This window comes from Lytechinus pictus, chromosome 12 (assembly GCF_037042905.1).
Source record: "Lytechinus pictus isolate F3 Inbred chromosome 12, Lp3.0, whole genome shotgun sequence".
Lineage (NCBI taxonomy): Eukaryota > Metazoa > Echinodermata > Echinoidea > Temnopleuroida > Toxopneustidae > Lytechinus > Lytechinus pictus.
The window spans coordinates 15122447-15139487 of NC_087256.1; the positions used below are offsets into that span (position 1 = coordinate 15122447).

The 17041-nt window shown below is 37.9% G+C and overlaps 1 protein-coding gene across 1 annotated transcript; it reads right to left on the reverse strand.

The window, feature by feature from the left end:
- Positions 1-526: 526 nt before the first annotated feature.
- On the reverse strand, positions 527-16633 carry LOC129273590 (AT-rich interactive domain-containing protein 5B-like). The gene is made up of 7 exons (XM_054910646.2): positions 16331-16633; positions 11219-11455; positions 10296-10399; positions 9731-9956; positions 9154-9304; positions 8092-8275; positions 527-7557 (listed from the first exon to the last, which is right to left on the reverse strand). Exons 1-7 carry the CDS (start codon positions 16602-16604, stop codon positions 5596-5598), a joined length of 3138 nt encoding a protein of 1045 aa, XP_054766621.2. The 5' UTR covers positions 16605-16633; the 3' UTR covers positions 527-5595.
- Between the last annotated feature and the right edge of the window lie 408 nt (positions 16634-17041).

A 17041-nucleotide genomic window follows, 5' to 3' on the forward strand; every position in this document is an offset into this window, starting at 1 on the left:
CATTTTTTTCGTGTGTTTTTTTTTTGGGGGGGCTTGATATTTCTTCAGTGGCTTGTACATTTCTAATCACAATATAAAATGTCTCTTTATAGTTTACCCCTGAGTTGAACCATTCTCTGAAAGGGAATCATAATAAAAAAAGAAAAACTATATAAATTCAAACAAAAATGTGGTAAGGATCATATGACATGACTTATCAAGCCAAATCCAACAATGTTAATAATGCTGCAGTCACATTTTCCCTATGGCAGCCGTACAGCGAGTCGAAAACAGCAGTTCATTTTTATTCAAACCACCTACATGTATATGTAGCTATTACAAAAAATGTTACAACGGCTGTTTTCAACTCGCCGTACGGCCGCCATAGGAGAAAAGTTACTGCGCCATAATTCAGATTTTTCTGCTTTTATCATGCTTAACATATAATTCAGTGATGGACTTTTGAAATCACTGCTTAAATCTTTGATGGAATTCATATTTTCTTGTTTGTCTAAATTACCAGTAAACAAAATAAAATACACCATAGTTCTGTTGACTTTGTATGCAAATACTGCATAGTTTTATTTACTTTCATAATCAAACATGATATATAAATAGTACATCAGTACAAGTAGGGGAATCAAAACTACTCCCCACCATAATTTCAATTTCTGATATTTCTTCCACACACAATAAGTAACAGATGCTTCATGGGAAATAAGAGTTTTTCATACAAAATGAACACAAATGCCAGTTCAGGAGCATGTATATTTCAAAGCCAAAAACAAAATATTTTTTGAAGGGAAAAATTGTACAGCAATAAATCTATTTGAATTCAAATCAAAATTTCATCACATATATCTGGGGTTGTTTCCTAAAGCTATTTGTAAAATACGAATGAATGATTTTTCCAGGAATGCCACTTTTCAGACTGAAGTCTGAATTTAGGCTTTTTCTACGAGGCATACATGCTTTACGCACAAATGTGCTCAATGATATATTCCCATGTAGCTGACTTGCGAATGAAAAACGTTCCAGTCATTCGTAAAGTCATGTGCAACTTACAAACAGCTTTATGAAACACCAACCTGACCAATGTGCACCATGTCAATAGTAGAAGACATTGACAGTTTTAAAAAGCTACCGTTTTACAAAGTGTTTACAGGTTAACAGAGTATTAACCCTAATTTACAGTCATTTGGAAAGTAAATTGAGATTTAAAAAAATACCCTAAGTAGATCTTTAAAAAAAAATCAAGATTAATTTTTTATTGTTTTAAAATTTAGATTAGTTAGAAAAATGCAATGTAATTAACATAATTCAGGACGATTCCCAACTTTGCCCCGGTTACCTAAAATGACTACAATGTCATCTTTTAAAATTATCTTTGAAATGTATTTGTCATTTTCTGAGGACATAATATCATCATGTTCAATAATTACACTGTATTATTCAACATGAAATAAAGTTGCAAACATAGCTTTCTTCTTTATCTGGTCATCCTTATTGAACCCCCAAGGCTGTTGACAACATTTAAAATATGCATAAGACATAAGTACAATGGTCTGTATTTTTAACATTATATAATCTTGAATTTCACAAAGAAAATCTATATTTTTTTTTTCTTTGAGACAGTCAGACAAGTGTAATTGGAGTTTCATAAAAATCCATTATATTTTGACTTATAAAAACACTTAATAGAATCAAAGAGATTGGTTATTGGCTCTGATAATTTATCTGTTCCAAAACTGGCACTTATGTTGCATACATTTTCACACATACATGTATTTCTCACTGTACAGTCAAAATACTTCTTTACCTTTACAGCATTCACAAAGATTGGATTGAATAGCATACAAAAGACACAATTAATAACGAAAGTAACATGATAATGATGTTAAAGACATCCTCCTTCCCACATTCTTTCCTTCCCAAAGTCTTTGAACACAAAAATACATTGCTTGCCTAAAAATATTCATTTTATGGTGAACTGGCGCTTCATGTGGAAGACAAAAAGTACAGTCAAAAGAAATGTGATGTAGGAAAACAAATTGCACATCTGCTCACTAATAAATTCAAAATTTGACTGAACCAGATAGAAAACAGAAATGTATTCAGATAATAAATTGACAAAAAAAGGCATGCAAATAAACTTTTAACTGGATTAATCATTTATAAATACTTTGACATCTTTTTAAAATTTAAGTCATTCTTGTAAGGGATCATAGTTCAATGCGATTGTAAATGGATTAGTTCGTCATTCTTTTTATTTTATCATTCTTATTTTTACAAGTGAAAACAAATATTGAATTATCAACTATTTACTGTTAATAATCAACTTCCCAGTGATTCATTATAATATACATGGTTTAAAAATCATTTTGTCAAATTCTTATCGTTCATTTAGTTGACGTCATAGTATGATTTACAATTCAAGATATTGCAGCTTTTTTATAGCAAGAGTCAAGTTTTCAAATGAATCACCACTTTAAAGCCATACTTTTACACATCACTAAGATATTTTTCATCATACATAAATTCATTATGTAGGGATAAACCAATTACATGCTAGCACTACGGTAAATCGGTTTGCTTTGACTAGATTTTATTGGAGGAAAAAGAGTACCTTATTTTTGGTGCCTGGCACAGTTCTTCTACCATTAATCTTGTACAAGAGCCAATATTCCAAGGAATTATTTATCACTATCAAGAACAGGCAGCAGGAATGTGAATCCAAGTCAGCTCCTTCATGTCTAACGGCCCAGCGATGACAATACTTGTATGAAAGTGTTATTTCATACAGTGCACAGTGTTATTTATCATTTATTTATGGATGTGTGGGAACTAAACTAATGATGAAATCACAATCATTTTCATGCAAACAGAGCCATTACCACATGCCAAGTTTGTGGGCATACATGTAATAACAACATGGCAAGACAATGAGAGTGAAAACAATGTTCGATCATTCCCATCTCACTGATACCTGAACTATAATATTGTAGAACAAGAGCCATACTGCAATGCCATAATGACCAAACTGTGAAGACTCTCAATACTGCTGCTTTCGAACAATTTGGTGGTCAAATTTGGAGTTGTTTCATATGAATAAATATCCAATACCGGCCGATCGCTAATTCTAATTTGCAAGGAATTCTTTTCAAAATGAGCCTACCATACTGCATCTCGGCTATGCCACTAGCATATCTGTGGATTGACCCAATGCCATTTCATTATTATGGCCAAGAATGTCATGAGGGTAACTAGCAAAATTATTAGGGCTCAGGAGTCGATAAAAATATCCAGATTTGATTTTGATCAGGTTTAAATTCTTGCGAGTCCATGGCTTTGGATGCTCTATTTGCTCATTTTACTTTTTTTTTTCATTTCTGCTGTTACCTAGAAATCCCTACAAATATATAAATTTAAGGCCTGCATAATTGTAAGTCTTGATGAACACTATCCTAGAAAATGGATTGGACCTCAATCGTACTGTTCCAGTTCAAGTCCTTGAACTATATAAAGCACCCGTTGTTATCCGATAGCACAAAAGTGAATCATTTTCCAAAACCTTAAAAAAGGAAATATTTAGTCATGCTTTAAGCCCACTGCACACTTCAAGATCCGATACAACACAATTTAAAAAATTAAGTTTGAAAGTTTGAAGTTCGGCATATATCGATGAATACTAAAATCATAATTCCGTTTTTCTGCAAGCCTTGTGGCTGGAGTAAAGTCTAAATTGGCTTCAAGTCGCAAATGATGGTGATGATGACGTCATTGCAATTTGAAATTGAATTTGCATTTATTCCTACAGGGAGGTTCGAAATAGACTGGAATTTAGATTTCAGTATTTATACAACTATTCAGAACCCTAATTGTTAAGATTTTTGAGGTTGGAATGCTTTAATCAAGTGCTATTACAAGTTCTTTAAAAATAGGATTGTAACAGATAGCATAGTGTGCTATGGGGTTTACACATGTAGAAATCATTTCATGATTAATCCTTGAATCTTAATTTCACATTCCAAGCAGCAATAGACTTGATGTAGTAGTAGAATCATTAGAAAAGAGATAAATAGTATAAAAAAAGGCTAGGTAATTTATCAATTTTACCATTTTTTTTTATTCATTTGCCTACATCTATCTATAAAAAATTGTCTGCTGGTTTAACTTTTTATTTCAGAGGTAGTAACTGAAAAATATTTCCAAATGAGTCTTTCTACTTTTTACTTTAACAGAGGTAGCATGTATTAACCTGAATTAATTAATCTTGAACTAATCGTTCAAGTCTTGGTCATTTTTTTCCTCACATTCGTAATACTCTTCCTAAAGTCAAATACATGTACACCAATAAAATATTTGACTACTTTAAAGTCTCTTATATTTATTGGATGGTATAACCAAAATCAAAGTAGATCTGCTTTAAATACTGACCTCACTTTTATATACTTTCTTATGGTGAACTATTTATCAACATGATTATCTATGAATTTTTATTTAAATGCCAACTTATACTGGAATTAAGAGAGTAAAATGGTAATTTTTGCCAACCAAAGTAAACACAAAACGTGCCTGCCCCAATATGTTAATTACTGGTACTCGTAAATGTACTACATGTACATGTAGCTGTGATGATTCCTCTCTCAATATATACTCCACTTAAATTGCAATGATTTAACTAATGACAGGAGTTAAGAGCAAATTTTGCATAAAAAATGTCAAACAATTACCGGTACTTTTAACGATAAGACATACACCTTTATAATACCCAAGACTCATATCGCAGCAACATGACAAATATTACAATTGATCAACAAAACATCAGAGGATGATACATACATACTTTACAACGGCAGTGACATGAAATGTCACCTTCGAACACACACATACAACACAGATGGACCAACCACGATACCCCAAAATAAACTTTCAACGAATCAAATGTAAAACAAAATATGAAAAATATTACTATCAAGTGAATGAAGAAGGCTTTGTGATAATGTATAAAATACTCGATTTTTTGTGCAAAAATATAAATTTTTTACAAGGCACATGATGGAAGACTTACAAAAATAAACAAAAACTGACCAATGAATAAACCAACTGGAAAACGGACATGACAATATTGGTGCGCAATTGACCAAAAGATGTTGATGAACTTATGGCAGTGTTTCACTGTATTGTGCTTTCGGCCCATGACCAAATACAATGAGGATAACAGTAATTAGCAAAGACATTCACGTACAAATGGGATCAACCCGTTGCCTACTTAGTGCTCCCTTAGAACTAAAGGATCGCAAAGTTAACTTTTGACAGATTATCGACTTGACCTACAATGTTGTTACTTTCACATCAGGAAGCCAGCCAATGCCTGGTTCCCATTCTGTATTTCCCAGGTCGTGCACAGGTATCATCAGTTCATTGGTCACAAATGAAAATACAAGGTCACGATAACTGATCTGTAAACTTCTACCCACAGTAGTTCAGAAGAATATGTACCGGATGAATCTGCAAGAATGTGCAGTCAAATCCTGTTTTCTCCTCAATGATTTCCCTGGAGCACAGTTGGGGTCCCCACACCTTGATTCAAGATGTAACATAGGGCTACTATTACTAGCTTCTGTACAAGGAGGCCTGGGTGGAGTCTCGAGGAAGCTGTGCAGTACTATAAGGCACCGATGGCGCAAAAGGGAATGGAGGGCGAAAGAGTAGCCCCTGCTGAAGCATACTCTCGGCCTGACTGGTTGGTATACCTGGGACAAGCCCAGAAAGCAAGGGTGACCCAGCTGGGAGGAATGGAGGGCGTGGAAGCATGGGGTAGTAAGGGAGCATTGGGAATCTAGCAAAAGGATTGAGATCGGTCAGGGGTGGGAGGGGCTTACCCGTGCTGTCTACGGCCATTGGAAGACTCAGAGCCGCAGGGAAGTCCAGAGGCAAACGTGGGGGGGCAATATCATGGGCTGAGGATTTTGGAGTGGGGGCATTGGACGGGTCGATGGCAGGTTTGTGTAAAAGGGAAGGATGGGGCTGGTTGGTGGCTGGGTCAATGATACCCTGAGTGATGGAGCCACGAGGATTAGGTGTCATCTTGACTTTGGGTGTCATACCGAGTATTGAGCATGAAGCCGTTAGGGGGGACGGGTGAGACAAGTGTGGTGATGCGGAAGAAAGCAGTGGATGCTGCTCGCGTGACTGAGACAGGGGAGATGCAGAATGCTTGCGGAATTTCTTATCAGAAGTTCTTAATCTGTGCACCGGAGAGTCTCTTATCACATTGGTGGTGGAATGCAAGTTGGCATTACTAATTACACTTGGTCTACGCTTCTCATGAATCTCATCATCATGAGTATCTTCAGGATGCCTCCTCCGCTTTTTCGGCATGCTGAGGTCACAAGGTTCCTCCTGCTCTGGAAAGGATTCATACTTGACAGAGCGAGAAGAAGATGATGAGGAAGAGGATGAGGATGAAGAAGAACGTACCGGCGGCAACAAAGAAACTGGTGGTTTGATTGGAGTTGAGTCCGCTAAATGAAATTTGTTTCTAGAATCATCCAATTCATGCTGGCTTAGTTTATTTGTCACCTGAGTTGGAGCTATACTCAAGATAGTTTGGCTATTGAGGTCTACTGGAGGGCGGAAGAGGAGAGGAGATTGTGGAAGGAAAGTCATGTAGGGCGCTAGCAATCGTGGCCCAGGCCCTAGCAGGCCTGGCATTTCTGCAACCACTTTCTTGTAGTGTTCGTGCTCAGCTGCAAATTTGTCTTTTGTCATATTACGTAGGATGAGGTCATTGGGTTGCACAGCACTTGGAAGAGGAGAGTTGATTAACCCAGATGGAACATCTCTTTCAAGCTTCACCTTTTTGTGATGTGTGTGCTGTATCACTGATGGCCTCGAAAGGAGGCTTTCCTGACTGCATATCCTCGGTTCACCGAAGGTGACATTGTTCAGATTGTTCACAGGGTTTGCAAGAATACGCTTACTATCAATTCCTCTAGGATATCTTGACTGGTCAAGAGCACCAGGTTCTTTCTTGACCACCAAGTTATTCATAGCTAAATGTGTTCCCTCACTTTTAATTGTCACTGCTTCCTCTTGCTTCACTGCTGGTTCTTCCTTCTTCACCAGTGATGTCCCGCTATTCAACTTATCTAAAACTGTTGATGGTTGCGAATGACGAGCATTCTGTTGCTGCAAAGGTTGTTTCTGATCCTCTGTAGCCTGGTGGCCTACCACTGGACTCTCCCTCTCTTTCTTTGGTACCGTCGTGGCTGCTATGACAGGTACCTGAGGTATGGCTAGGATGACTTGACCCATGTTCTTCAGACCTAGTTGATGAGGGAATAGGTGGCCTCCTGGAAGCTGAACTACTGATGTCTGAGGCATGATGGGTGGCATGGTCATGATGGGTGTGCCGTTGACAGTCATTGGAGGCTTCACCTCTCCGCAGACAATCACAGATGGAGTTGCAGAGGATGTGCTTACAGGCACTGTGGTAGGTACTGTTGACACGGACACACTTGATTCTCTCATCACGACACTGTTCAGTCCCGCTTGTTCTAGCTGCCGATTCATCTACAGGGAAAGAAAAACAATGATAAATTCACCGAGTGTAAGAAGGGCAAAATACATCTATGGATAAAATGAGAGAAATATCTTTCCCCGAAAGCTTTTGCCTATAATGAATCTAAATAAATCTGATCAGAAAACGACAAGTGCTAGAACCTCACACGGGTATGGTGCTAGATAACAACATACTTTTGGGGAAAGATCTATAAAAGTTATCCAAATTATTTTCAAATACTTAACAGGGAACCAAGAGCATTGACAAATAAAATGTAGATGAATATGCGGCAGTCACACTAGCATAGCCAACTCAAGAAGAGGCAAATACATTATTCCAGATGACAGAGTATTGGGATTGGGTGGAGTAAGTACCTTTGCACTGACTGCTGCATAATTGAAGATTTGCCGCAAATTAAAATGAAATCTGATATTTTCACTTAACAAATCTACCAAATCATAATGAATTACCACTACCATTCATCATTTACATGTAGCTGTTTTATATGATTACTAGTTCCTACAATACTGTTATACACGACTTACCTCCTCTTGCGCTTTCCTTTCTGCTGCTCGCCATGCCTCAAGCTCTTGAAGTTGTTCCCGGACGTGTTTTACTCTTGACTTCTTCTTCTCCTTCTTCTCTTTCTTCTTTTTCTTGTCCTTAAAAGCATACTGTTCTGCAGGTCTGTCTGGCGTACGAAGGTGTTGCTCAAATGGAAAGAGCAACCTGAAAAAATAAGAAAATGAGAGAAAATGGTGGAATATGCTCCTGCATTTCTGGTAAAGACAAATTGAGTATTATTCAGTATTCAACCCACATTTCTATTAGTCTCAATTATTCAGTAATTTCTAAAGAATAAACAAATTGCTTTTGAGTCCCAAAATACCATGTAATTGTGTGGATTATTCAAAAACATAGATTGTATCTGCACACTAATGCCATTAGACAAAGAACAGTTCTCTTACGGCGTGTTTCTACATAGAATCCAGTTTATCTTTTCTGGAATCGAAAAGCTGTATCGCCCTTAAACCAACCTGTTTCTACAGAGCAAATAATCCGAGTAACTAACATTCTGCGTCGCAAATAAACGGATTAACACGGCAATAACCACCTCCCAGAGGTGGTTATGAGAAAACGTAATTTGAGCGATGCGGTTTATCAATAAACCACATCGTGTCTGTTTCTACAGGGAAGTTTTCCGGAATTCTGGATACTTACGCGGGTAATACCGTTTAACGATTCTCTGTAGAAACACACAGTTTATTAGTATCTGAGATTTTAACACAAAAAATGAATTTTAATCACCCTCTTTACTACTCAGCTTAGATTTGAAAAAAATTTGAATGAACTTTGACTTCTCTCTTGAAAGTTTATCACTGTTGAGTAGCCAAAATGTATATTTCATGGAGCATATTGCAAAGTGCCTTGTAACGGCAAGATAAAATTGCACCATAATAAATACTCACATGGATTTGATTGACAGGATTAAAATATGTACTCATGAAAAAAAAAAGATTTTCCCCACGATTGAGAAATGAGGCCAAGTCACTCATGCAACAAAAATACATTCTTTAAATCTTGATAACGATTTATAATCAGCCAACCTTTCATAGTGTTTCCTGGTACAAGTTGCAGCGCTGGTACTGTTAGGATTACCACCAAGGCGATCATAGATTACTTTCCATTGTTTCTGTGATGTGATACACCTGTATCCACCAAGTTTAACTGCTAGCTCAAAGAAGGCAAACAGATCAACTGCAGGGGAAAAAAAGACAGGAAAGATAACAAATACATTGAAAAGTCAAGCCCAAATCATAATACAAGTACTGATACTCAATAAAATGAAGGATACTTTTCTTTGAGGTTTCACATTTCACTTTAATACATGATTTAAAATTTGAATACCGGTAAACACATTAATTTCTAACATATTACTCTTTATTATTTTTGCACAAAAAATCCTTTATTTCATTCAGTTTACCTAGGTTATTTACAATTACACATATAAAGTGGATATTTCGGGCATTTATAAACTAATCATGTGCATTGATGGGACCATTCAGTGCTCAATCCAAAGACACAACCACTACTTTGGTACATGAATATTACATTAAACATCTTTTCTTCCTCTCCTTTCAATGTGCAAATTTGTAATGATGGAATTCCTAAACTTCATCTTACGCTGTTTGAATCCAAGATGTGGTACTCTGTCGATAGGCGTGTTCCTATCCTTCATATACTTGTACAGGTGTGTCAAGAAGAGCTCCTCACTTGTCACTTTACCCGTCCTAAACTCCGCCTTCAACTGAGCAAGGGTGTCCACACCACTCAGTCCAGGATCTAGCCGCTCTCTTGACCTCCGTGACCCGACCCGATGTAACCTCTTGCTAGCCAGCAGGAGGTTGTTCTATTTCATTCAAGAAAAATGATGTGGAAATTACATGTATAATTATATTAAAAACAGAATGCAGTATATTTGATTACATACACATAATCATCAGTAAACTATAACAAACTTATTATGGAATTTTACAAAGAACAATGCAATGCCAAAAAAGACTCCCAAAATTCACTGCTTTGAAAATTGTCAAATATATTACAACTGTGACTCAACACCACAAACTCGCCAAATGTGGGATTGTTTGAATTTTAGTTGAAGCTCCTACAAGCTGTATTTTGTCACAATGTCACAAATATGCACCTTGCGTAGGTAATAATTAGGACTGAGGTCTGGTATAGAGATTACCTGTATATTATTAGAGCTGGTGTGGTTTCTAGGAGGTTGGTAACGATCATCATCTGATTTTAACTTGACCTTCTTTTTCCTTGGTCTTCCTTTAAGCTTGGGTGCTGCAAAATACAATAAAATGTAAAAGATCAATATAAGAATAACATACAATTCGGTGGATTCACAACACGGTGCGCCATCTATCAGTTGCATCGAACAGGCCGAAATTCACAATGCATCATGGGTAAAAGTCGACATCTGTTACTTGTGAAAGCACTAAAAGTGAATACATGCATGCGATTATTTAGCGCTGGCCGATGCGGCTCGACCGACTACGATGTTTACTAGGGTCCAAGAGGTAGGTTTAGACTGTTTTTGGTAAATTCTTGCCATAAGGTTCTCATTATTGAAGCACCAGCACTGTACCTGTTCACTGCAACCAATAGATGGCGCTCCATATTGTGAATCTACCAAATTGAATTTGGTATGGAATTACAGTAAACTGCATTAGTCAAACTCTTGGCACTACAGAAAGCTGTAAGACTTTTTCAACATGAAATTCAACATAGAAGATGAAAGTAATATTTTCCACATTCTGGTCTAAACTTGTGTTACTTTTTTTTATGAATATTGACTAATTGACAATTGACCTATGCAAGCTCTACTGTATGGTACCTTTCAAATTTTGTCTTTTTTATGATGAAAATGAATAGGCTTCATGTTATCATCAGGGTTTGAAAAGTCAACAGTGGAGGTTGACAATACTAGCTTGCATCAAGAAACAAATATTTCCAGATTTTCTGTTTAAAAAAACACCCCCAAATTTCATAGGGGCTCTTTGGCAACTTTCTGGTCCATTTTGACATTTAATGGGGAGGGGGGTCAACACTTAATGCCTGTTCCATTATCCTTCTCAATTTCTTGAAAAAAAGACTATTTACCTGTATATTCACACAACCTCTCGTCCTCCTCCATAATAGGATGATCAAACTCATCTCGGCAGAATAGCAGTTTGGTGTTAGGGTGGGGCATGGACAGGAGCCCTAGAGCATTCAGGAGGGGGTTACTATGCCACTTGTCTCCTTGCTTCTCAATCCTCTTCATGTTGGCATGGTAACGACAGTAGCTGGGATAGCTGACGACCATCAAATTCTGTTTCTCCGCCTCCTTGCAAGGTTCTAGAATGTTTGGATAGATTTGAAAATATACTAATTATGATTCATGATTTTTCATACTGTATTTGTTTTTCATTATTCATAGATTTTCAAAGAGAAATGCTAAATAATTTTCTGTGGCAAAGCATCACCCCCTGTTTTGTCTCAGTGTCTATTTAAATCCTATGGAGTTATGAAAAAGTATCATTATGGTTTTAAACAATGTATAATCACACATTTTTACTCAATGTGAAACGTTAAAAGTGAAAAAACAAATCTACAATCAGTGTAGTCAATAAAGAAATGAACATCCCATCCCATCCCTGTATTATAATTGCAATACTGCATGGATACTGTACACCATTGACTTATTTTTATAAATTCATGTAACTTTAACACTGTACATTTTAATGGCAAAAAGAAGCTGCTGAAAACTGCTTATCTAATAAAAGAGAGCCAATGGAGTAAATTATAAAGTCAAAAAGGGGCCTAAGCTTTCGATCCTAGCAGAATCTTCGTCGGAGGCAAAATGACAAACATATAAAGTGGAACAACCATAATATAGACCACAAACAAGCTACAGCAACACTAGAAACAAGGAGACAAAAGGGGCATTAGTGAGTAGAGAAGACCAATCAGGTTAGTGAAGGGGATGAAAGAAAAGGAGTAGGCAGACACAAAGGGAAGTTAGTGTAAGTAAGGCCAAGAGGGATTAAGATAATGAGGCAGGCAACATCAAACAGGATCTGGAACAAAACAGTGATAGAGGGATGAATAACTAGAGAATTAGTGAGAGGTGGGTCAAACAGGTTACAAAGAAAGGCTTAATAAACTGGTGCATAAGAGTGGGGGAAAAAAAAAAGGAAGAAAAAGAATGGGGAACAACTGATAATATGCAAAAGACATATAAGTATATATGATAAAGCATTAAACAAACTAAGAGAAGAAGGTAAGTGTAAATATGTATCTATAAGTGATATGTATATAAATATATCCAAAAAAGAAAAGTATATGAAAAAATATATAAATATATACACATATGGTGTAACTGATATGGTAATCCGCTAGGTGTGACGGGAAAAAACATAAGACTATATAGCAGGAAAGAAAAAAAAAACCTGTATATGTGAAAAAGAGGAAGCAAATTGCCTAAAAAGGTAAAAGCAAATATAGAAGAGAGGGGGTGTATTATGAAGAAACCATAGTATACATGTAAATAAGCAAATGTGGTAAATCTAAAAGAGGTGAGTGGAGAAAAAACAAATATATATATATATATATAATAATTAATATATCGCCTGACTAAGGAAGGAAAAATTGGAGCTGAGCTTGTATGAGATATGGGAGGAAAGTAGAGTAAGAAACTATAATGTAACTATTCAAAAGAGCTGAGGGGAAAAATTATATGTATATATAAATTGAAAGTGGATAGGAAAGAAAAATCAGTCGTTCCCCTCTTGGATGTTCAGGCCATGAGGTTGGGTGGTGCGAAGTCGTCTCATCCAGAGCTTCTCCCTGCTAGCACGGACTGAGTCAGGACGGGTACCTAAAGATTCGATGCCCTGTAGCATCATGTCAGTGATGGAGTGGTTGGGGAGGTTAAAATGGCGGCCAACTGGAGTGTCCAGCTTTGCTGTGTTGACGGTGGATCTGTGCCCGTAGAATCGTTTCTTGAGTGTGGTCTTGGTTTCCCCTATGTATTGTACCCTACAAACTCTGCAAGTGATGAGATATACAACATTAGTGGTAGTGCATGTGATGTTGCCCTTGATTTGGTGAGACAGGCTGGTAGAGTTGCTGGTGAAAGTATCGCCCTCGTGAAGGTGTATTTCACATATGATGCACCTGTTGCTGGTGCATTTGAAGGTGCCATGCTGTATGGGAGAAGAATGGTTAGTGAGGGAGGGCACTTCAGCACGAACAATGAGGTCCCTGAGATTCGGTGGGCGTCGGTATGCTAGAAGGGGAGTATCGGGAACGGCCTGTTGGAGACGATCAGAAGTGTGTAAAATGTGGTGGTTATCAAACAGGATTTTGCGGAGAGGGGGTAGATTGGGATGGAAGGTGGTCACAAGCGGTATTCTGTCGGTGGTCTCCTTGTCACTTTTTGGTTTGAGAACTTCAGATCTGGGGAGAGAATGAACTTTGTTAATTGCCAGTTGGACTGCCCTGGCCCCGTGGCCCCTAGCACAGAGATGTTTCTGCAGATTCCTGGCATGGAAGGAAAAATCAGGGTCCTCGGAGCAGATACGGCGAAGTCTGAGGGCTTGACTGTAAGCGATGCCGGTTTTGCAGTGACGGGGGTGGCACAGATACCCACCAGTACCTCCACTCATCCAGCTGCCACCCCCGTCACTGCAAAACCGGCATCGCTTACAGTCAAGCCCTCAGACTTCGCCGTATCTGCTCCGAGGACCCTGATTTTTCCTTCCATGCCAGGAATCTGCAGAAACATCTCTGTGCTAGGGGCCACGGGGCCAGGGCAGTCCAACTGGCAATTAACAAAGTTCATTCTCTCCCCAGATCTGAAGTTCTCAAACCAAAAAGTGACAAGGAGACCACCGACAGAATACCGCTTGTGACCACCTTCCATCCCAATCTACCCCCTCTCCGCAAAATCCTGTTTGATAACCACCACATTTTACACACTTCTGATCGTCTCCAACAGGCCGTTCCCGATACTCCCCTTCTAGCATACCGACGCCCACCGAATCTCAGGGACCTCATTGTTCGTGCTGAAGTGCCCTCCCTCACTAACCATTCTTCTCCCATACAGCATGGCACCTTCAAATGCACCAGCAACAGGTGCATCATATGTGAAATACACCTTCACGAGGGCGATACTTTCACCAGCAACTCTACCAGCCTGTCTCACCAAATCAAGGGCAACATCACATGCACTACCACTAATGTTGTATATCTCATCACTTGCAGAGTTTGTAGGGTACAATACATAGGGGAAACCAAGACCACACTCAAGAAACGATTCTACGGGCACAGATCCACCGTCAACACAGCAAAGCTGGACACTCCAGTTGGCCGCCATTTTAACCTCCCCAACCACTCCATCACTGACATGATGCTACAGGGCATCGAATCTTTAGGTACCCGTCCTGACTCAGTCCGTGCTAGCAGGGAGAAGCTCTGGATGAGACGACTTCGCACCACCCAACCTCATGGCCTGAACATCCAAGAGGGGAACGACTGATTTTTCTTTCCTATCCACTTTCAATTTATATATACATATAATTTTTCCCCTCAGCTCTTTTGAATAGTTACATTATAGTTTCTTACTCTACTTTCCTCCCATATCTCATACAAGCTCAGCTCCAATTTTTCCTTCCTTAGTCAGGCGATATATTAATTATTATATATATATATATATATTTGTTTTTTCTCCACTCACCTCTTTTAGATTTACCACATTTGCTTATTTACATGTATACTATGGTTTCTTCATAATACACCCCCTCTCTTCTATATTTGCTTTTACCTTTTTAGGCAATTTGCTTCCTCTTTTTCACATATACAGGTTTTTTTTTTTCTTTCCTGCTATATAGTCTTATGTTTTTTCCCGTCACACCTAGCGGATTACCATATCAGTTACACCATATGTGTATATATTTATATATTTTTTCATATACATTTCTTTTTTGGATATATTTATATACATATCACTTATAGATACATATTTACACTTACCTTCTTCTCTTAGTTTGTTTAATGCTTTATCATATATACTTATATGTCTTTTGCATATTATCAGTTGTTCCCCATTCTTTTTCTTCTTTTTTTTTTCCCCCACTCTTATGCACCAGTTTATTAAGCCTTTCTTTGTAACCTGTTTGACCCACCTCTCACTAATTCTCTAGTTATTCATCCCTCTATCACTGTTTTGTTCCAGATCCTGTTTGATGTTGCCTGCCTCATTATCTTAATCCCTCTTGGCCTTACTTACACTAACTTCCCTTTGTGTCTGCCTACTCCTTTTCTTTCATCCCCTTCACTAACCTGATTGGTCTTCTCTACTCACTAATGCCCCTTTTGTCTCCTTGTTTCTAGTGTTGCTGTAGCTTGTTTGTGGTCTATATTATGGTTGTTCCACTTTATATGTTTGTCATTTTGCCTCCGACGAAGATTCTGCTAGGATCGAAAGCTTAGGCCCCTTTTTGACTTTATACTGTACATTTTAATATAATACATGCTCATGTATATCAACATGTATATGTACATGCATGAATTGACCCAACAAAACTAATTTTACATACGAATGTACATCCTGCAAAAGGTATAATGATTTTCACTTTCATTTCTCTTTAAATATATAACATGTATACAATTACATGTAGTACACATAGTGCATTGAAAATGTATAATTGATATTAATCAAAATAATCTGTAACTGTGTGTACATGAACATATATGTAAATGTAGTGCATACACTGTACATGTATTTCTTCTTCTGATAAATGACACACATCTGGCTAATGAACTGGTTGAAGACAATATGAACCAAATGTATAAGAGGGTAGCATCTGCGTCCAATTTTAATCGCATGCATACATACAAGTAGGCAAGTTGGTGTAACCACCTCAATTTTGTCATATCAATCATCATCAAAAAGGTCAATGCAATGGTTCTTACACTATGTAATTCCATTAATCATGATATAGCCAGCAAAAATTATTAAGAAATGCGAAACTGGTCAGCTGTAATTGCACAGCAATCCCGCCAACCATTGCCACTGATGAAATTTGATCTCAAGTTCTCCTATCAATATAGATTTTACAGAATTTAGCTTTTTAATTGTGACTACTGTAGGTGTACATGTACATGTACACTCACATACATGGGGTGTACAATCAATTTTATTCTTACAAACGATGTATTACCACTGACCATTTGACTTTGAGCTGGAGTCGACTCTAGTCCGTAACCTGCTCGATGGTCCGTCTTCTGATGCATCTCCATCCGTAGTAACCACACCCTGGTCCTCACATGCCCCGCCCTGGTCCTTCGATGCCTCGCCCGGTTCCTCTGTAGTGGCTGTGGAGGGTGCATCCTGTCCCTCATCGGTCCTTGAGGGAGGGTCCGAGGGGCAGATCGTCGGGAAACCATCGATCCACCTGACATCTTCCATGATCACCCAGTCAAGAAGGTCTTCAATGCTCATGATGGCTTTGCCGTTCACCGCTATAACCTCATCCTGAAAAAGTTACATTGTACATAAAAAATAAACATTAAAGGATGCAAACGTTTATCGGAACATACATGTACTATACATGTATGTATAATTGCAAAATTGTCAACACTACCTGTATGCTATCGTGAAGGCAACACAGTTTCTGACACCAAAATATTTAGTCTTGCATTGGGAAAAACACTTTACCAATGTTCTTTGTGTGATGAGAGAAATGAGAATTATCTGTTTTGTATCTACATAGGTTTTATAGTACCTGTTTCATTCTTCATGCTCCTCATATCTTCCCCGACCCCCCACCCCCTCCCTTTTGAGGGGGGGGGGGTGATTTTCCCTCTTTTTGTCACCATTATCTATTATGAATACTTGCTGTGATTTTGAGAATCACAGCGACTTGAGCAAGTATCAAA